The sequence below is a fragment of the Coregonus clupeaformis genome, chromosome 2 (assembly GCF_020615455.1).
Source record: "Coregonus clupeaformis isolate EN_2021a chromosome 2, ASM2061545v1, whole genome shotgun sequence".
NCBI lineage: Eukaryota > Metazoa > Chordata > Actinopteri > Salmoniformes > Salmonidae > Coregonus > Coregonus clupeaformis.
The window spans coordinates 35778494-35800656 of record NC_059193.1 but is presented as its reverse complement, the minus strand read 5'-3'; the positions used below and the strand labels follow the sequence as shown (position 1 = coordinate 35800656).

The 22163-nt window shown below is 41.8% G+C and overlaps 2 protein-coding genes across 2 annotated transcripts in view; one reads left to right on the top strand and one right to left on the bottom strand.

The window, feature by feature from the left end:
* Positions 1 to 1233: 1233 nt before the first annotated feature.
* LOC121534832 (protein shisa-3 homolog) lies at positions 1234 to 7490 on the top strand. Its single transcript, XM_041841387.2, has 2 exons — positions 1234 to 1993; positions 4376 to 7490. Exons 1-2 carry the CDS (start codon positions 1723 to 1725, stop codon positions 4975 to 4977), a joined length of 873 nt encoding a protein of 290 aa, XP_041697321.2. The 5' UTR covers positions 1234 to 1722; the 3' UTR covers positions 4978 to 7490.
* Positions 7491 to 9192: 1702 nt separating this feature from the next.
* Positions 9193 to 22163, bottom strand: part of LOC121534793 (phospholipid-transporting ATPase IA) — a 304677-nt gene continuing 291706 nt past the window's right edge. The window contains 5 exon segments of the mRNA XM_041841366.2: positions 9193 to 11628; positions 11630 to 11643; positions 14494 to 14585; positions 16253 to 16345; positions 17571 to 17659. Coding sequence (XP_041697300.1) covers positions 11545 to 11628; positions 11630 to 11643; positions 14494 to 14585; positions 16253 to 16345; positions 17571 to 17659 — 372 coding nt within the window. The 3' untranslated portion in view covers positions 9193 to 11544.

Sequence of the window (22163 nt, the reverse complement as noted above, 5' to 3'; positions counted from 1 at the left end):
ATAAATTATATCGATGGAACTATAGCAGCCATTTTGCGTCTGACAAGCCAGGTAAATAGAGAATATGCTACCCCTTCAATATGACAACGGCCTCAAATAAGCGTGCCACTCAAAATGAATAGGACAATAGTGTTGTGTTTGGCTTTTAAGGAATGTTTGAAATAAACCTACCAGAGACCAAACATGTCATGATTGTCAAATCTAGCCTACTGACTCATGCCATTAATTTGCTCATTATGCCAGTCCATAAAATGTTTAAGAATTCACTAGTCAACAGTTTATCATACATACCAAGTTATTAAATGAGAGAAAATAAATAAAGGGGGAAAATTATACAAAATAAAGGTGTCATTTGTTTTTGTTTTGTTAGATTTTCTACTTTCCAAAAATGTTCTGAAACTGTATATTCAGTATAGGTCTACTGGTGGGCTATACACTCAGACGCCATCTGAGTAGGCTACGCTTTCCTTTATCTAACCTACATTTAGCTAGTATATGCCTATGTAGGCCTATAGAAGAATATCAATTAGCATCTAGAATGGAAAAACAAACCATTAATCGAATAAGGTAATAAATCCAACCTATATAAAGTGCAATGGCAATAAAATAAGGTGACAGTCAAAGTTTTTTCGGCCACCAGAGGGCGACACATCAATATACATTTGGCGACTTGAGAGAAAGTTACAGCCTACTGGGCACACACTGGTTGAATCAAGATTGTTGCTATGGCATGTCAATGACATTACGTTGAACCAACGTGCAGTAGACGTTGAATTGACATCCGTTCCCAGTGGGAGAGGTGAAGATACACTGCAAACAAGAGACAAATTACAACCTTAATCCGAGCCTATACAACTTCCTTTTAATAATATGAATAGGCTATATTATACATATGTTTTTCACACAGGATACAAATAAATATGCAGTAGGCATAGGCTATTGGAAATTATAGACTAATTGTGCAAATATTTCAAATAGGCTTTTACTATAAGTACTATAAAAGACTATCGAAATGGTTGGCTCTGTATTAATATTCCTTGTCCTATTGATAAGGACGGTGAAGGGCACGCATGACTACTCTCTCAGCATCACTTTGCAATAAACTACAGTCCGCGTGGTGACGCAAAAGCGTACGCTCCATCATGAATGCGCACGCCTGGTGGTCAAAGGCATGCGTGCGCGCCTACACTGGTCGGTCATAAAAAACAAAATATTTCAAATTAGGTTGGACACCAGACGACCGTAGTCATCCACATTACATCTTCACCGAGCTGAACAACTATGGATTAAGAAAGTAAAACTTGTTTTACTTGTTTCCAAAAGGAACGCAGTGAAGAGAAGAAATGTCTGGGTAAAGTTCGGATACAATCTCGGTGATATCTGATGTCCTTTGCCTGTGCAATAATTACACTTTGAGAAGAGACTGAAACAATCATTCACCTGGACAAACTTGAGAGTTCAGTTCAAGCTTATTTTACACCTGTGACCTGATACTGGTCCGATTTTGGATAAGGAGGGTATATGCCAAATGGATAGAAATGCAAATATTCGTATGGTTGAATTAAAATCAAACGAATGATTAAAACACATTGAAACTGTAGGTAATTCAATTGTGGAACTGTTCAAACCGAATTCATCATGCGAATATTTTAAATGTAAAGACAAGGCAAGAGTTAAGGAATACTGCTTAGGCTACTGGGTATATAATAAAGTTTTGTCGGGATGGTGCGACTGCTAAACTACCTCTTGCTGGGCTACCTGACCTGGAATCTACGGATATCAGACGCACAAGGGGAGTACTGCCATGGGTGGCTGGACAGTAATGGAAATTACCACGAAGGCTTTCAGTGTCCGGAGGACTTTGACACCATGGACGCGACCGTGTGCTGCGGGTCTTGCTCCCTGCGGTACTGTTGCGCGGCTGTGGACGCACGGCTGGACCAGGGAAGCTGTACCAACGACAGAGAACTGAATAACACGGAGTTTGCAGCGCGTAAGTTTAGACTACCAAAGCAGAGCCTGGCAGGAGTGGACAAGTTAATGCACAATTAACTTCAAAAAGTGGAAGTGTTGTTATTATATTACAGCCAAAGATGTCCAAAGATTCAATATAGTTAAATAGTTCAACATTCAATATCTCGACACGCTTCTAATGAGCCATGCATGTCACTCAAATGAGAGTCAAGTCTGTGTCACCATTCAGCCTCTTCAGGTCAGTTTCAGGCATACATAGCCTACATATTTCATTATAAAACGTTTTTGTTTTCAATCAGTCTTAGTTATAGTCTATATTATTAAGATTAAATATAACCTATTAATCCATAATATTTCTTAGCCTTTTTTTAAATAACCTATAAATCCATAATATTTTTTAGCCTATTTTTAAATCATTTAAATGCCAAAAATACATCCATATAATAGTCAAAAATAATAACAATCATGCGATTATCAATATATCTATCACAGCCTATGTGTTGTTTTCATAAGCATATTGTCCAAAGAATCTCCTTCAAATGTATGTTGTCATTTTTAAACCTAACATAAGCACTAAAAGTAACTTTTCATTTAGTTATAACAATGTAATAGCTCTATCAAGATGCAGAAATGACAGCCCATCTTGATTTACGCAGAACTTGATTTACAAATAAACTTTGTGGGGTGTAAGCACTAAGCAGCTCCAATTCCATGCATGTGGGGCACCAGTTGTTTTGGCTTGGGCTTCATTTGACATCAGGTTAGGTAGATTGTTATCGGCCCCCAAAAAAAGGAAACGAAAAGTGGGCATGCGATACACCTGGAGTTTCACCATCAAGGCCGGATGAAGAAATCATAGGCCCCGGGGATTTGATTTTTATAGACAGCCCTGGTCACCATAGACCATGGCTGGAAAGTAGTAGGCTGTGAAAAGTAGTAGGCTACCCCTACGTGAAAAGAAGTGGATTGTTTTTCACCACTATATAAACCATGCAACGTTGTAATAATCCTACAATTTAAATGATAACTTTGCACACCAATGGCAGAATAGCTTATGCCCTACTGTATCCAAAGGTGACATCAAATCGCCATCAGATGTGTATTCGATACACCTGTGTAGCAGGGGTCATTAGTTTATAATTAATTTCTAATTTAAAAAGAAGAGTTTTCATACATATGGAATTATTCATCAGCATTAGTTCCAAATGTATACCATTTAGGGAATAAAACTGAAACATATATTTTTTAAACTAATTTCACCAAATCACTCAATTTAATGGTCTCCCAAGTTGCTAATACAATTTCCTGTTTTTTATGAAAATAAATACATTTCAAATAATTTCCACCCCTGGTGCCAATTGCTTATTTAAGGTGTAATCTGAACGTTGAATCTATATTTTGGAGAAATACATTGTCTTCAGAAAAAAACGCTTATGTTCAATTATTGCATGAATGAACATTCGCACAGTTTACTTTTGCATAGTCCAATTCAGGCCCAAAACAAAAATATATAGAGCCATTGACTCAACCCAAGAAATAGAAGTCTGACTGAAATAAAACTTAGCTAAATGATAGGCCTATTAATAACTACAAAACACCTGGTTTTGTAGGTGCATGTGGGTTACATGACATTTACAAATATATAATGCCTTTTAACACTTAGAATACATTGTATTAAGACAGCCTAACTGTAGTTGGTTATTTGTATAGTAGCATATATATATATTTTTTGCAGCACTGCATTGCGTAATACACCCCAGTAGTCTTCTTACATTGTATTATGATCCAGAAACATTTACTACCAGTCTGACATTAAAATGGGCTATTGAAAATATTTTTGCAACAACTAGCAACAATAAAAAAATTATGTCTTGTGAGTTAATGTAAATAAATATTGGATTTTGAGGGGATTTAGGAAGGTTAGGAGTAACATTTGACCTTTGTCTTCAAAAACGTATTTTCTTCTGAACCCTTTCCATAAAAAAGGTGTAATTCTGGACTCTGTAGAAAACAGAAAGATAACAAATTATTTCATAGATATCTTATTCAATCAAGATGTGTTCCCATATGTCTGTACATGTTTGCAATACAGTTTATTACGCAAAAATATTTTCACTGACTCCAAATAGAGTTGAGTATAAACTCCACTTCTCATTGGCCCTGTTACTTTATGAATAAATCCTTCCTAGTTTCCTTGAGGTGAGCACAGGTATGTAAGGGATTTGTTAGGTGTAAGCAATGTTACCACCCTATTGCTTTCACCAATCAAACCAGTATTCAGATCTGTGATTGCTTCAAGGAAGGTAAAGGGATGCATTTTCAAGTTTTTATACAGGTATTCAAGTTATCAAGTATTCAAGTACAAGTATACAAGTATTCAAACACCTATTCCTCCTTGCAGAGCCCATCTACGTGCCCTTCTTGATGGTGGGCTCCATCTTCGTGGCTTTCGTGGTGGTGGGCTCCCTGGTTGCCGTCTACTGCTGCACCTGCCTGCGTCCCAAGCAGCCTACCCAGCAGGCTATCCGCTTCTCACTGCGTAGCTGCCAGGGCGAGACCATCCCCATGATCCTGACCACTGCGCCACCCAGCCTGCGCACACCCTCACGCCAGTCCAGCACGGCCACCAGCTCCAGCTCAGCTGGCGGGAGCAGCTCGGTGCGCCGCTTCTCCCTCGGAGGTCAGGGGCAGGGGCAGCAGCACGGGTGCTTGGTGTCAGCATCTGCACCAAGCACCCGCATCTCCACCTCCCCCTCCATGTCCCAGCCGCTGCTGCCACCACCCCCTCCGCCCCCCTACACCTCCCCCGCAGCCTGCATGCCAGGCGGCCGCCAGCACCCTCACCCCCATACCCAGCTGCAGCTGCACCAGCCCATGCACCCACACCAACATCCTCACCCAGCCCAGGGCACGGGCTTCCTGCTGCCCCAGCAGTACTTCTTCCCCCTACAGCCGGAGCCCTTCTCCGGGGCTAAGGGCTTTGCAGACTTTGGACAGAGCTGACTGGGCTTCCCGGGCAACGAGGAGGCGGATTATAGGAGCACACTGTGGGATGTGAGTAGGGTCGTGTTCATTAGGCACTAAATGGAAGAAAACAGACCGAAACAACAGGAAGGGACTACCTGAACCTGCCCAGTATGAGTTTGTTTTATGTTGCAAAATGTTTTAAATCGGTGAACTGTACTGAACATGACCCTGGTGTGTTTTGTGGACTAGACACACAACCAGTCAGCGGCTACCGGAAGGACTGCCCTAACATGCAGTGCAGTAGGCCTGTTGAATGGAGACTGCGAGACAGGAGGCTGTGCTTAATATAAACCACAAGAAAGCTTCAGAGTCAAGCAGAGTACATGAGAGTCTTGTCTCTCTAAATGACAGGAAAGGACATCTGCTCAGACCAGACAGGACCTGTTTATTGGTCATTATTGTTTTCAATGTTATGCACTTTTTTATATATACATTTCTATTGTAAACAATATTCTCTGTCTTCCCTTTCTTTTTTGAACACAATTTGGTTAAATGGTGATGTTAAATTGTCACAATAACTTTGTCACAATAACATTTGTGGCAGCAACATTATTAAGAAGTGTTCTGCACATTTTGTTGCGAGCTGTTGGACATTTAATCAAATTATCATTTTGACAATCGCAAGCCCCTCTAAAAGAGGGGAAGGACTGACACCAAGTTGTGCAGTAGGTTGAACAAAGCCAAAGGATGTACTGTGTATACAGTGCTCACTGGCTGACCTATAGGTTCGTTTTTAATTAACAATCATATTAGCCAACACCATATAAGAGTCCAGTATCTTGTCAACAATCCAGTATTGTGAGCATAGAGATCCTATTAAATTACTATTAGTAATTAGTATTCTAATTCCTAATTCTATGATTGTGAGTACTTGTCATGCAATGCTACAACTAGAAGTACATTTAAAAAATGTAAAAACACTCCCCAGTTTGTCAGTATTTCAGAAAATTGAACATACTCTTTAATAATCCAAGATTGGATGGTTGAGAATTGCTTCATTGCTCACTTACGGATAGATTTTGTACTGTATAGTACTAACTTCTGAAAATGACTTGCAACTGTTTCCTTTATGCTGTTAAAGTCACAATCCTGAGTTTGTGTTTCACCTATTAGCCCAACTGCAGCCTCCACATTTGGTTTGTTTATGTACTACTTATTATACTGAAGAGAGGGGATGCAAAGATATTCACAAACATGAATGCCACATTGACCCTTAAATACAGAAACTACAAGCCAAAATGTTGGCTTGCGAATAGCGCAGGCACCCTTTCTCCAGCCTCAGACATATAGGCAACTAAAACGGTTGAAGTTCATAGTCGTTCACTATCTGTCGCTCAATCTTGCGCCAGACTTCACATGAGGAATGTGGCAACGAGATCAGTCGTTGTCAATGCTCAATAAGCCTGTCATGGCCACAGTGTTAAAAACAACTGGTCCCAGAAATAGGGAAAGGTTTTGGGTTGCACGAGCAGGTATGGCAAGAGTCCAAAGACTTCTCTGTTCCCTAGTCATTTAAGTGTGAAATAGACTTGGCAATCATGGTCCTATTATGGCAGATTAGATACAATAGCTCATTCAGTGGATAATGTTTGGAGCTAGATTCTGAGCCTTCTAAACAAAGGAAAAATTACAGCAATTCCTAGAGATGACTGCCACAACAATCTTTGAGTGTTGCTGTCCTTTTTTCTTTTTTGGATTGCTCAAAATCTACAACGTTTACCCAGACAAGCACCCCATTCCAATAGAAACCTTTGGTAGCACAGGCATACTTGCATACTACTCTTTGGAGCCATTTGTGCTATAGTTGCTCAGATGTTGACACAATTGTTTTTCTATACATTTGGGTATGCTTGGACACTTCTGGTTTTTAAAAACACATGAATAACTCATCGTCTTTCAGATACTGTATTCTAGATGGTCCTGTGTAATACTGCTCTAAATCTATTTAGAAAGCAAAGAAAATACTTCACAGATGTACTTTTTTTCAAGTTACATTGACAGTAGTACAAGGACCCTTGTATGAATACTTTAGCAAGGGTACACCTGGTCAGGAAAATGTATTTCATGAACTAACGACTAAAGAGAAACCATCTAGGTTGGTTTTGTGATACTGCTATGATAGTGGATACTTTGTCAATAACAGAGAGAAATTATTGTAATTATAACGGAAGGGATATTCTACCACACGGCCCCTCAGTAAACCTCAGATCACCAGTCACCAGGGAGTACAACGTCAGCACATTGATGACATTTGATGTTTTCCGTCTCCCCTGCCTTTTCCTGTTTAGGTTCTCAGTGCTCTGCATGTCCTGTTTGCTGCCACACACATAGGCATATGATTAGATGGGAAAAACAACTACCTGCCTTCCCTCATTTTGGACAGTTAAAAAAGTCTGAAATGAGGGATGGGACCTTATTCCTTATTCTCTACATAGTGCCCCACTTTTGACCAGAGTAGTACACTACATACAGTGAGGGAAAAAAGTATTTGATCCCCTGCTGATTTTGTACGTTTGCCCACTGACAAAGAAATGATCAGTCTATAATTTTAATGGTAGGTTTATTTGAACAGTGAGAGACAGAATAACAACAAAAAAATCCAGAAAAACGCATGTCAAAAATGTTCTAAATTGATTTGCATTTTAATGAGGGAAATAAGTATTTTACCCCCTCTCAATTAGAAAGATTTCTGGCTCCCAGGTGTCTTTTATACAGGTAACAAGCTGAGATTAGGAGCACACTCTTAAAGGGAGTGCTCCTAATCTCAGCTTGTTACCTGTATAAAAGACACCTGTCCACAGAAGCAATCAATCAATCAGATTCCAAACTCTTCACCATGGCCAAGACCAAAGAGCTCTCCAAGGATGTCAGGGACAAGATTGTAGACCTACACAAGGCTGGAATGGGCTACAAGACCATCGCCAAGCAGCTTGGTGAGAAGGTGACAACAGTTGGTGCGATTATTCGCAAATGGAAGAAACACAAAAGAACTGTCAATCTCCCTCGGCCCGGGGCTCCATGCAAGATCTCACCTCGTGGAGTTGCAATGATCATGAGAACGGTGAGGAATCAACCCAGAACTACACGGGAGGATCTTGTCAATGATCTCAAGGCAGCTGGGACCATAGTAACCAAGAAAACAATTGGTAACACACTACGCTGTGAAGGACTGAAATTCTGCAGCGCCCGCAAGGTCCCCCTGCACAAGAAAGCACATATACATGCCCGTCTGAAGTTTGCCAATGAACATCTGAATGATTCAGAGGAGAACAGGGTGAAAGTCTTGTGGTCAGATGAGACCAAAATCGAGCTCTTTGGCATCAACTCAACTCGCCGTGTTTGGAGGAGGAGGAATGCTGCCTATGACCCCAAGAACACCATCCCCACCGTCAAACATGGAGGTGGAAACATTATGCTTTGGGGGTGTTTTTCTGCTAAGGGGACAGGACAACTTCACCGCATCAAAGGGACGATGGACGGGGCCATGTACCGTCAAATCTTGGGTGAGAACCTCCTTCCCTCAGCCAGGGCATTGAAAATGGGTCGTGGATGGGTATTCCAGCATGACAATGACCCAAAACACACGGCCAAGGCAACAAAGGAGTGGCTCAAGAAGAAGGAGTGGCTCAAGAAGCCAGTCTCCAGACCTTAATCCCATAGAAAATCTGTGGAGGGAGCTGAAGGTTCGAGTTGCCAAACGTCAGCCTCAAACCTTAATGAAGATCTGCAAAGAGGAGTGGGACAAAATCCCTCCTGAGATATGTGTAAACCTGGTTGCCAACTACAAGAAACGTCTGACCTCTGTGATTGCCAACAAGGGTTTTGCCAACAAGGGTTTTGCCACCAAGTACTAAGGCATGTTTTCCAGAGGGGTCAAATACTTATTTCCCTCGTTAAAATGCAAATCAATTTATAACATTTTTGACATGCGTTTTTCTGGATTTTGTTGTTGTTATTCTGTCTCTCACTGTTCAAATAAACCTACCATTAAAATTATAGACTGATCATGTCTTTGTTAGTGGGCAAACGTACAAAATCAGCGGGGGATCAAATACTTTTTCCCCTCACTGTATACGGTGCCATTTGGGATGCAGATATAGACAGCCATAGATAGCCATAGATATTGTGATAGTGGAATGGTGGAATATTCCATTTCTGTGACGGTAGGTCAGAGATGACAACAAAGGTTGGTTTCCATTTTGTAAAGTTTATTTTTGTAGTAGTCCTTCATGGCAGTGAAAGACAGAACACTTAAAAGTTTGCAGTCCCAACATGCAGAACAATCATTAAATGAAAGACGTCAAAATAAACGATATTCAAACAAATTGAAAAGTGGATTTATTTTCTGTAGTGACCAACACTTGAGGGAGAATCAAAGTAGTACAATAAACACTTAACCAAATAAAGTTTTATTTTATCCATTCATGCAGCCCACAACTATCACAGACAACAGTTTTTGAAAAATCAACAGTTCAAGCCTTCCAAGACCAATTTCACATCAGAAGAACCACATTCAGCATTTTGGAATTATGACAGCAGTTCATAACTAATCAATCTAAACACGAAAGTATAGCATAACAAATACATTTTTACTAAAACCAGGAAAAAACAAAAAATTGTTGTAAAGAAGAGGTACACTCCATGAGAGAGAAAGAAAAGTTACAAACATGTACACCCAGAGAATTTACAATAACCAGATAATACCAAAATATCCACTAATGGAAAGGTAACAGAGTGCATTGTTCAACATTTCCTGTCAAGCGAGAGCCTTAGCGTCAGAACCCAGGACCACCACGGCTGAAGTCTGGCCACACAGAGAGCCATGCAGCAGCAGACAGTACACCATCATTATACCTGGAGTCGTGCAGACAGACAAGAGGAGCAAGCAGCACCACACACACACACACGGACAACCATGTATTGCACAGTCAGTCATTCAGTCAGTCACCCACACAGATCCTGAAACACACACAAACACACACACACTCAAATAATGCAAAATAAGACCCGAGGTACCAAGGGCTCCCAGTCTGACATAAAGGACACAGACATGCATACGTAGAAGTTATCCACAGTAGAAGATGCACATGCAGACGACAGATCACACACACACACACAGTCTAGAAACTGATCTCCCATAGGGAGAAGAGAACAAACACACAGTCAAATAATAAATAAACAAAGCAGTTATTTTAACGATATTAATAACAACAACAAGACATTTAAGAAAGATCTTTCTCCTCATTTAATCATTTGAGCATTCTTTTGTTTGTCTAAAAAAAATTACAAATAAAAAACATGGACAAAAATTCATTACAAAGCCGGTCAATGCAAAATTCGTACTTCTCCAATATAAAAATACAAATTCACATAATAACTATAGAGACAAAGTAGTTTTGATACTGTGTGGAGTTTTCTGGCAAATTGTCTCTCTCCCTTAAGCTAATGGCACTTATGTTCAAAGGATAAACTCTCCATTCTAAGGGAAAATAAGATTGTGAAAGAAAAGTTGCCACATATGGAAATTCAACAGGATCGTCATACAGCCAAAACACTCGGTAGAAAGTAACAACGGAACCTTGATTTTATATGTGCCACACTTGTTACCACATTGTGTACACGAGTACAATACGGGGGGAATGAGCTCATGTTGCCAATCAAGGGGTAGATCACTGTTCTAAACTAGTTAGCTAGGATATCTTACGTATTCTATCAGGGAAAAAGTCTAGTTAGGCACCATTGTGATTGTTACAGCCGAGTAATGTGTGCAATGCAATTACTTGTTAAAAGCAATCAAACTGCTGTACAACATTTTTATAAATTGGACTAAGTTGCAGGACTCTATCATTAAAAGACAATGCAATTCAGGCACAATAACTACATACTTCTTAAATAAAAAATATAAATATTTTGAAGAAAAATAAACATGGATGGCTGAAGGCATGGAAAAATGTAAGGCCTTATTATACAGTAGATCATTTTTTTCAAAGTGCAAAAGAACAACAAAACAACAAAATACCTGTTCTGAAGTGGTCCATTCAGTGCTGGAATAGACTCAGGAGTGTCAATATGCTTGGAGATTTTTTACATTTAATCAAAAACAAATCTGGATGATTCTGTCACCAATGGGAGTACAAATACTTACATTTTTTAAAATGTTTGACAAAATTATAGATTGTTTTGGCTCAATGCTCATATTTTTTTCTATCAATACGAAAGGAGGAAACATTAAGATGGTTACACTTCACCACATTTGACTGAGCAGGAACAGTGAGGAATTTCAGACCACAGACTCTGCAATAAATGCAAGCACAGTGCTTATGTCTGTTGCACACACAACTACAGCATAGTGAATACTTTTTGAATGCTTTTTTGTTCCTAGTTATTTTCCCTTTTTCAAGTACAAGACATCCCTCTATCATGTCCAAAATCCCGAGACGCTCAGGCTAGGGTCATCCGGAGGCTGCCCCCCTCAGATTCAAATCGCTGTCGGAAAACGAATGTGAATCACGATAGGCCGTCCTGGCCGAGAGCGGCGTGGTTTCACCACTCGTTGGTCCGCTGTTTGGTGGTGTCGTACGCCCGGATGACCTCAGACTGGGAGACCACTCCGTTCTCGTCTTGAGAAGAAGGCGTATCCGTCTGCAAGTAGGACAGATGGACAGAGTGAGAAACGACGGCTGACACGTTTAAATTCTAACCATGATTAGAAAGAAACTAACTTCATTCTAAACATTTTTTTTTTAAAATCAGAAAACTCATTAAAATGATTTTAATTGAATAAAAATAGACTAAAGGATGACTTTCAAAATAAAACAAGAATGAACTTATAAGTTTCAATTGAATGAAAACAATAATAATAAAAAATAACCAACAATTATACACTACCAGTCAAAAGTTTGGAAACACCTACTCATTCAAGGGTTTTGCTTTATTTTTACTATTTTTTACGTTGTAGAAGTAGAGTGAAGACATCAAAACTATGAAATAATAATATTTTAAATGTGAGATTCTTCAAATAGCCACCCTTTGCCTTGATGACAGCTTTGCACACTCTTGGCATTCTCTCAACCAGCTTTATGAGGTAGTCACCTGGAATGCATTTCAATTAACAGGTGTGCCTTCTTAAAAGTGAATTTGTGGAATTTCTTTCCTTCTTAATGCGTTTGAGCCAATCAGTTGTGTTGTGACAAGGTAGGGGGGGGTATATAGAAGATAGCCCTATTTGGTAAAAGACCAAGTCCATATTATGGCAAGAACAGCTCAAATAAGCAAAGAGAAACGACAGTCCATCAGTACTTTAATACACAAAGGTCAGTCAATACGGACAATTTCAATAACTTTTAAAGTTTCTTCAACTGCAGTCACAAAAACCATGAAGCGCTATGATGAAACTGGCTCTCATGAGGACCACCACAGGAATGGAAGACCCAGAGTTACCTCTGCTGCAGAGGATATGTTCATTAGAGTTACCAGCCTCAGAAATTGCAGCCCAAATAAATGCTTCACAGAGTTCAAGTAACAGACACATCTCAACATCAACTGTTCAGAGGAGACTGTGTGAATCAGGCCTTCATGGTCGAATTGCTGCAAAGTAACCACTACTAAAGGACACCAAAAAGAAGAAGAGACCTGCTTGGGCCAAGGAACACAAGCAATGGACATTAGACCGGTGGAAATGTGTCCTTTGGTCTGGAGTCCAAATTTGAGTTTTTTGGTTCCAACCGCTGTGTCTTTGTGAGACGCGGTGTGGGTGAACGGATGATCTCAACATGTGTAGTTCCCACTGTAAAAGCATGGAGGAGGAGGTGTTATGGTGTGGGGGTGCTTTGCTGGTGACACTGTCTGTGACATATTTAGAATTCAAGGCACACTTAAACAGCATGGCTACCACAGCATTCTGCAGCGATACACCATCCCATCTGGTTTGGGCTTAGTGGGACTATAATTTGTTTTTCAACAGGACAATGACCCAACACAACTCCAGGCTTTTTCGGTTACTACATGATTCCATATGTGTTATTTCATAGTTTTGATGTCTTCACTATTATTCTACAATGTAGAAAATAATAAAAAATAAAGAAAAAGCCTTGAATGAGTAGGTGTGTCCAAACTTTTGACTGGTACTGTATATATTTTTTTGTCTTCCTCCCTAAGAAGCTTGACCAGTGCTAAGCGAGTGAGGGTCAGTCATGTTACCTGACACCTACCATCTTTACTGAGCTCTACAGCCACTACCTACAACTATGGGAGTTCTTATCCCAACCTTAACCTTTGACCCCCTAACTCACCTTTAGGTCTCAAATGACTTGGTCACTACCTGCAGGTCTGCAGATGAGTTCAAAAGGCCCGATGAGAGGAGTGCATTGTGGGAATAATATCGCAAATGTTTATTGAATCGTTTTCTCTCTGACCACCACTCACACAGGGTACAGCACACAGGGAAGGAGAGGTGGGTACATAGAGCCGAACCGAGGTGAGCCTAACCAAGCCAAGTTGTACTGAGATGGCCTGGTTACACATCCACCATAGTTGCTGAAAGCCTTCTGAAAAGGACAATGTGTTTCGGGTCGGCGCAATACTGTGAAAAGGGCATAGATGGGGTTTCTAATAGGGATCGGGGGTATGGTTTCGCTACAGGTAAGAAGGCAAAAATAAAAGGGGTCACATAAGACCGATCCCATCCCCACCTACGTGGCAAACAAAAAAACAAAAAACGGTCAGCGAAAGAAACAGAAACAGAAATAAATCTAACCAAATAAAACCCATTCCATCTGTATTGTCTTAAAGCTTCTATCTAGACTACTAGGCCTACGAAATTTGTACTAGATGGGAAGAGACTGTCCGTTAGGGTGCGTCCGAAATAGCATCCTAGTCCATATATAGTGCACTACTTTTGACCAAAGCCCTATGGGCCCTTTTCAAAAGTAGTGCACTATAAAAGGAAAAAGGTGCCATTTGGGACACACATAGTGTTAGGGGGGTTGTATTAGCAGGCGGAGGAACACCAACAGGGAACAGTGGGGCGTTTTTGTGTTACTTAATGGGGTTAAAGACAGGATTATGTATGTGGATTTCCTGCATCTGGCTAATGTGGAACATGCATATCGAATTCTAAAGAGCGGTGGGATCAGCGGAGTATTAGCACTTCCCCAATGCTGAGGCTGCATCTCAAATGGCACCCTATTCCCTATGCAGTGCACTACTTTTGACCAGGGCCCATAGGGTAGTGCACTATATAGGGAATAGGGTGCCATTTAAGACTCAACCCGAGTCCCCTTTGGAGCTATGTATGGAATCCCCATAATATGGCACTAAGTATCCACATAGGAACTACACTCAATTCAAAATGCCTGTCTTGGGGCTTTGGACCAGTGCTGAGAGAAAATGTGTCTCTCTCTCTAAGAAAACAACATGAGGGATTGCCTTCACGTCAGTGTGTGAGGTGTGTGTATTTAAAGGTGTGTGTTAATAATAGTGTGTGTGACTTACGTAGCAGGTTCTGCTGCATGGAGTCCGATCGGTACAGACTCACGGTACTCTTCTTGAAGACGTTCTTCAGGAGCTGTGCCCTTTCCGTCAGACTGCAAAGAGACACACACGAGAGAGAGAGAGAGAGAGAGAGAAGGAGAGAGAGAGAGAGAGAGAGAGAGAGAGAGAGAGAGAGAGAGAGAGAGAGAGAGAGAGAGAGAGAGAGAGAGAGAGAGAGAGAGAGAGAAGACGGGAAAGAAAGAGGAGAGGGCAAAGAGAAAGAAAGAGAGCAAGAGTAAGTGAGAGAGAGTGTGTGTAAGCGTCACACTGAGCCCTTCAGCCAGACTTAACCATCCATACATCAAGCCCTCTCTTGCCCAGTACTCCACAGGATCAGAGAAGAGAGACCAGCCAACTGCACTTCCTGCTGAGGAGACCATGCAGGGAGACTAGACACAGGGAAGAGGAGGAAGGAGCGGATTCTGTGTTTGTGTGTGTGTGCTTGTATTATCATCCTCGTGGGTACCAGAAATCCCCCAAAGTCCCCACAAGGATAGTAAAACAAGGAAAATTATCCCTTCTCCCCACGTCCCCTGAGGACAAAGGCTATTTTAAACTTAGGGGCTAGGTTTAGGGTTTCAATTAGGGTTAGGGGTTAAGTTTAGGGTTAAGGTTAGGGTAAGGTTTAGGGGTTGGGGAAAATAGGATTTTGAATGGAAATAAATGTTAGGTCCCCGGAAGGATAGCAAAACATATGTTGTGTGTGTGTGTTTATGTGTGTGTGAATAGGTGAGTGAGAAAAAGAGAGAGAGAGAAAGAGAGAGAGATGGCATGTGTGGTTTGTGTATGTATGTATGTGTGCGTGCGTGTTTATATACTTGTGTGCGCATGTGAGAAAGGAACTGAGTGTATGTGTCTTCAGCTCCAGGGCCAGGTTCCTAGCCTGCTGGGCCCTGGACTGTGGTAAATGGGGGAAGACTTTCAGCCGGCAGGAGATTTCACACTGATCTGATCCATGCTAATGTACTCCACGGGCCTTCGATTGGGTCCGGCCCCGGCTTACTGATAAGAGCCCATCTCTGTGTCCCAAATGGTTCTCATTTCCCTACATAGTGCACTACTTTTGACCAGAGCCCTGGTCAAAAGTAGTGCCTTATACATGGAATAGGGTGCCATTTGGGACGCAGACCACCTCTGGGAGCTCAGCTCAAGATGCATGGCTTTAATAAAACTGAAGGCGCTACAGTACAGTACAGCACAGCCGCACACTTTCAGAGGGAGAGAATAATGTTCCAAGCATGGGTTACAGTCTGGATGGATGGCCTGGAGTAGAATTCAAAGAGCAGAAAATGTAAGGGTGAACTACCATATGTGTACAGTTGGCAGACAGTAATTACGCCAAAATACTAACAATAGGGAAGCCAGGATAAATATTATTGAATCCTCAAGGAGAAATATAAGCTATACACTGTAAACATTTAGAAGTTATAAACTGCATGACACTGTAAGTCATGTGTTGTACATGCTGTGTAAGAAGAAATACAAAGAGTATTCAGGAATTTATGATATTAAGAAAAGTAATTAAGATATCCTAGTGTTATGAGGAATTGTGAAGGATATAACCTAGCATGAGTCGTAAATAACACCCTATTTCCTATTTAATGCAGTACTTTTGACCAGGACCCATACGGCCTGGTCAAAAGTAGTGCACTATATAAGGAAAAGGGTGCCATTTGGGACGTACACCTAGGAAAAGAAAGAAGGGGAGATGGTACAGTACCTCTTCCCGTGCACCACGGCTCCGGGGTCCTTGGACAAGGCTTCCAGCTCCTGTACCTCATCCACCAGGGTCTTAAAGCACACCTTCTTCACACTGTTGGTCAAAAGGAGCAGACGTCACCAACAGGCATTCACAACCACATAATTGAATACAACACCATTTAATATTATTATACAGTATTATTATATTGTATGTCTATGTGCCCAACATCCCAAATTAGTCCAAGTTTACATGCAATCTGAATAAATTCTGCATAAGACTATTTGTAGAGGTAAAGTACAGTAGATGCCAGGTATGTAAAAACCTTATTAATTTTATTTACCAATTGTCTGTAACAAATTGTATCTGCTGTTAGTGGAATTCCTTTGGCTTTCCCAGGAAAGGCTGATTCAGATTGATTTCCCTAAACTTAATTAAATTAATGATTTAAGTCTGAGTTATACACACTTATCTAAACTTTGAATCGGTCGGTATTAGAATAGATCTCTTCAATAAATCAAATAACTATAAATGTTACATAAACTTCAGAATTTGTTATGAATCACTATAAATGTTACACCACAGATATCCTATAAATCTTCATAAATATTTGACATTTTACATTTTAGTAATTTAGCAGACGCTCTTATCCAGAGCGACTTACAATTAGTGAGTGCATACATTTTTCATACTGGCCCGCCGTAATTTAATATTCTAAATGTATTTCTACACTGAGTATACAAAACATTGCTCTTTCCATGACATAGACTGACCAGGTGAAAGCTATGATCCCTTATTGATGTAACTTGTTAAATCCACTTCAAATCAGTGTAGATGAAGGAGAGGAGACAGGAGACAGAGTTTTAAGCCTTGAGACAATTGAGACATGGATTGTGTATATGTGCCATTCAATGGGCAAGAAATATTGAAGTGCCTTTGAATGGGGTATGGTAGTAGGTGCCAGGCGCACCGGTTTGTGTCAAGAACTGCAACGCTTGCAGGTTTTTCATGCTCAACAGTTTCCCATGTGTATCAAGAATGGTCCACCACCCAAAGGACATCCAGCCAATTTGACACAACTGTGTGAAACATTGGAGTCAACATGGGCCAGCATCCCTGCGGAACGCTTCCAACACCTTGTAGAGTTCATGCCCGGCGAATTGAGGCTGTTCTGAGGGCAACTCAATATTAGGAAGGTGTTCCTAATGTTTGGTATACTCAGTGTATATGTAAACGTGTTAAGACTGCATGTGATCTATTTGTGATCTAAGGAGTTTCCCTAGAAACGTATCCTAGAGCAGGACATGGAGGGGGTGGTGGTGCGTGGAGGGGAACTCACACTTTGTAGGCCATGTCAAAGACCAGGGAGGTGACAGGGATAAAGACCAGGCCCATCCAGAAGACTCCCGAACTGAACATCATGTCCGCCTGAGACACACACGCACACACAGAACAACAGGAACACATTCCTTAGGTCATTGCAAACAAAACATTCAGTGAAGCAGTAAAGGAGGTTCTCAGCAGAAAATACAAGGGTCAGCTTGCTTTACGCATTTCTAATACATTTTTTATAACAACAACAACCAAAATACCCACAACAAACAAATGAATAGGCAAAAACAATAAAACGATGGGTCAACCTAATTTGACCATAGTTATTAATCCACCGTGACTAAATGACACTCATGTTGTTCTGCTGGTCATCTATGAACTTTTGAACATCTTGAAGAACAAATCTGGCCTTAATGGCCATGTACTCTTATAATCTCCACCCGGCACAGCCAGAAGAGGACTGGCCACCCCTGGTTCCACTCAAGGTTTCTTCCTAGGTTCCTGCCTTTCTAGGGAGTTTTTCCTAGCCACCGTGCTTCTACATCTGCATTGCTTGCTGTTTGGAGTTTTAGGCTGGGTTTCTATATAAGCACTTTGTGACAACTGCTGATATAAAAAAAGGGCTTTATAAAAAAATTGATTGATTGATTGATTGATTGATTTGGTAAAGCTCCATGTCTGACTAGGAAGAGGCATTGGACACACAACATAATAGTGGAGAGGGGGATGGAGTAGGATGTACTGTAGCTGACCTCAGACAAAGATAAGGTCAGTTTTGCATTCAACCCTCTAATGATTAAGGTGAGCATGTAGCTAATCCTAGATCTGTGCCAACTTCTAGCCAGAGTGGAGGAAATACAGTAGGATACACGTATTCACCCTTGTTATCAAGTTTTTTGAGAGAAACATGAGAAGGGCAGAGCAGCTACACATAAAAGTCCACTGAGGTAAGTTCTAAAGGTGGTCTTTCCATGCATTGACCTATAAAAAGATGGTGGTCAACTACAGCTGTGTATGTGTATCATTGGAACCATTGCCCTTCATGCTCATTGACTTGTAGTAGTAAGGACAGCCAACTTGTATGAAAGTTCCAACAGAGAGAAAGAGCTATTGGTTATATTATATCACCTTCAAATAATAAACACTGTCTCAATGTTTTTGTATGCAGTATCTTCTAAATGCTCTCATTATCTACAGAGTGCCAAGATAAATCCACAAATGAGATACATGAGATAACTGAGGCTGTGTCCCAAATGGCACCCTATTCTCTATTTAGTGCACTACTTTTGACCAGAGCCCTATAGAGCTCTGATCAAAAGTAGTGCACTGCACTATATAGGGAAAAGGGTGCCGTTTAGGATGCATCCCTAAGACTGCATTGAGACCGATATGATATGCTTTGGGAAAACGCAAGCTTGGAGGCAAGTCTTCTTCATCCACCTCTGATGTAGGCCTACATCTCCCTAGATATCGTAACTCTGACATCTTAGGAGACAGCATCTTCTCCCTGGAAATCAACTTTTGTAAAAACACACAGATCGTCAGACAACAGTCTGCTGTTAAGACGAAAGTCTCAAAATGCATTGGCCCTGTCAGAACTCCAGGACTTGGGAGGTTCCATTTGTTCTGGCGAGGCGGGGGGAGACAGGGAGGGATACTCTTTGCGTGGGCCGTCCCATACAGTCGTCTGCGCAGGGCTGTGTTTGCTTTGGCCCGGCTGCATTGAAACTATCTGTCATTACATGTCAACGAGCAAAACACACGTCCCCTCACATCAGCAATTTGGGCTTTACATGCTTGTGCCACTTGTTCAAACTGCAGGGGCCCCCAGACAATGGTCTTCCTGTAATACGAAACAGGCTGGACCCTGGGACGGCGCCTTAGAGGACACACACACACACACAAGGATCAGTGTCAAAGACATCAAAGGGTTCAGGTGTTCCCAAATTAGCTAATCTGTTCGCCATTACCAGCAAAATTGACTTTGATGTCTGACAAAACATCTGGGAAAGAGGAAATAAATGGAAATCAAAATGGCATTTTCCTAATGTTTAAATTGTATTGGAATGAATGATGCTTTTCTATGTTGCCCGGCAGCAACCAAAATACATAAGTCGAGGGAAAAGGACATAGGAGCACGAGACATTTTCACATATGTAAATATTTTTGTTTTCATCCAATGTATCACACATTAATAGCTGCATTTAAACTGTCTTGAAAGTCTTTTGAAAATAAACCGTGGATATAGGCTCAGCATATTAAATACATTAAATGAAGTCAACGAGCATGAAAAATAAACCAGCTCCTAATTTAAACATAAACTTCTGAAAAATACTGTTCCAAATTTTACGAACTATATTGAAGGTCTGACTACTTCGCTAATCTGCTAATTCAACGCTCAACTTAATCTTAATAAACGTTTATCTGTTAAAGATTTGGATGACAGATACACTAAATCCTGGCCGAGCCAGCCGTGTTTGGTAGATGTTAGAAATGGCTCATTCCTGGAGGCCTATGGGAGCTGGGGTGCAGCGGGGTGAAAGTGGTATTTTTAGGACAAACTAATAAACCCATCTGGGCGGGCAGACAGTGGTGTCCGCAGTGTTTTGACAGGCCGTCAACCTCCTCACAGCCACTGGAGACACAGACATAGACATGCTCACACACAGACACACACACTCAGACACATGCATACACACACAGTCAGTTAATAAAAAAGTGGTTTGGTTAATAAAAAAGTGGTCAGATGACGCAGATGCTAAGCTACAGGACGGTTTTGTTGGCACAGACTGGAATATGTTCCGGGATTCTTCAGATAGCATTGAGGAGTACACCACATCAGTCACTGGCTTCATCAATAAGTGCATCGATGACGTCGTCCCCACAGTGACCGTACATACATACCCCAACCAGAAGCCATGGATTACAGGCAACATCCACAATGAACTAAAGGGTAGAGCTGCCGCTTTCAAGGAGCGGGACTCTAACCTGGAAGCTTATTAGAAATCCCGCTATGCCCTCCGACGAACCATCAAACAGGCAAAGAGTCAATACAGGACTAAGATTGAATCGTACTACACCGGCTCTGATGCTCGTCGGATGTGGCAGGGCTTGAAAACTATTACAGACTACAAAGGGAAGCACAGCCGCGAACTGCCCAGTGACACAAGCCTACCAGACGAGCTAAATCACTTCTATGCTCGCTTCGAGGCAAGCAACACTGAAGCATGCATGAGAGCATCAGCTGTTCTAGATGACTATGTGATCACGCTCTCCGTAGCCGATGTGAGTAAGACTTTTAAGCAGGTCAACATTCACAAGGCCGCAGGGCCAGATGGATTACCAGGACGTGTACTCCGAGCATGTGCTGACCAACTGGCAAGTGTCTTCACTGACATTTTCAACATGTCCCTGACTGAGTGTGTAATACCAACATGTTTCAAGCAGACCACCATAGTCCCTGTGCCCAAGGACACTAAGATAACCTGCCTAAATGACTACCGACCCGTAGCACTCACGTCTGTAGCCATGAAGTGCTTTGAAAGGCTGGTCATGGCTCACATCAACACCATTATCCTAGAAACCCTAGACCCACTCCAATTTGCATACCGCCCCAACAGATCCACAGATGATGCAATCTCTATTGCACTCCACACTGCCTTTTCCCACCTGGACAAGAGGAACACCTATGTGAGAATGCTATTCATTGACTACAGCTCAGCATTCAACACCATAGTGCCCTCAAAGCTCATCACTAAGCTAAGGATCCTGGGACTAAACACCTCCCTCTGCAACTGGATCCTGGACTTCCTGACGGGCTGCCCCCAGGTGGTAAGGGTAGGTAACAACACGTCTGCCACGCTGATCCTCAAAACGGGTGCCCCTCAGGGATGCGTGCTCAGTCCCTTCCTGTACACCCTGTTCACCCATGACTGCATGGCCAGGCATGACTCCAACACCATCATTAAGTTTGCCAACAACACAACAATGGTAGGCCTGATCACCGACAACGATGAGACAGCCTATAGGGAGGAGGTCAGAGACCTGGCCATGTGGTGCCAGGATAACAAACTCTCCCTCAACGTGATCAAGACAAAAGAGATGACTGTGGACTACAGGAAAAAAAAAAGGACTGAGCACGCCCCCATTCTCATCGACGGGGCTGTAGTGGAACAGGTTGAGAGCTTCAAGTTCGTTGGTGTCCACATTACCAACGAACTATCATGGTCCAAACACACCAAGACAGTCGTGAAGAGGGCACGACAAAACCTATTCCCCCTCAGGAGACTGAAAAGATTTGGCATGGGTCCTCAGATCCTCAAAAGGTTATACAGCTGCACCATCGAGAGCATCCTGACTGGTTGCATCACCGCCTGGTATGGCAACTGCTCGGTCTCCGACTGCAAGGCATTACAGAGGGTAGTGCGTACGGCCCAGTACATCACTGGGCTCAAGCTTCCTGCCATCCAGGATCTCTATACCAGGCGGTGTCAGAGGAAGGCCCTAAAAATTGTCAAAGAGTCCAGCCACCCTAGTCATAGACTGTTCTCTCTGCTACCACACGGCAAGCGGTACCGGAGTGCCAAGTCTAGGTCCAAAA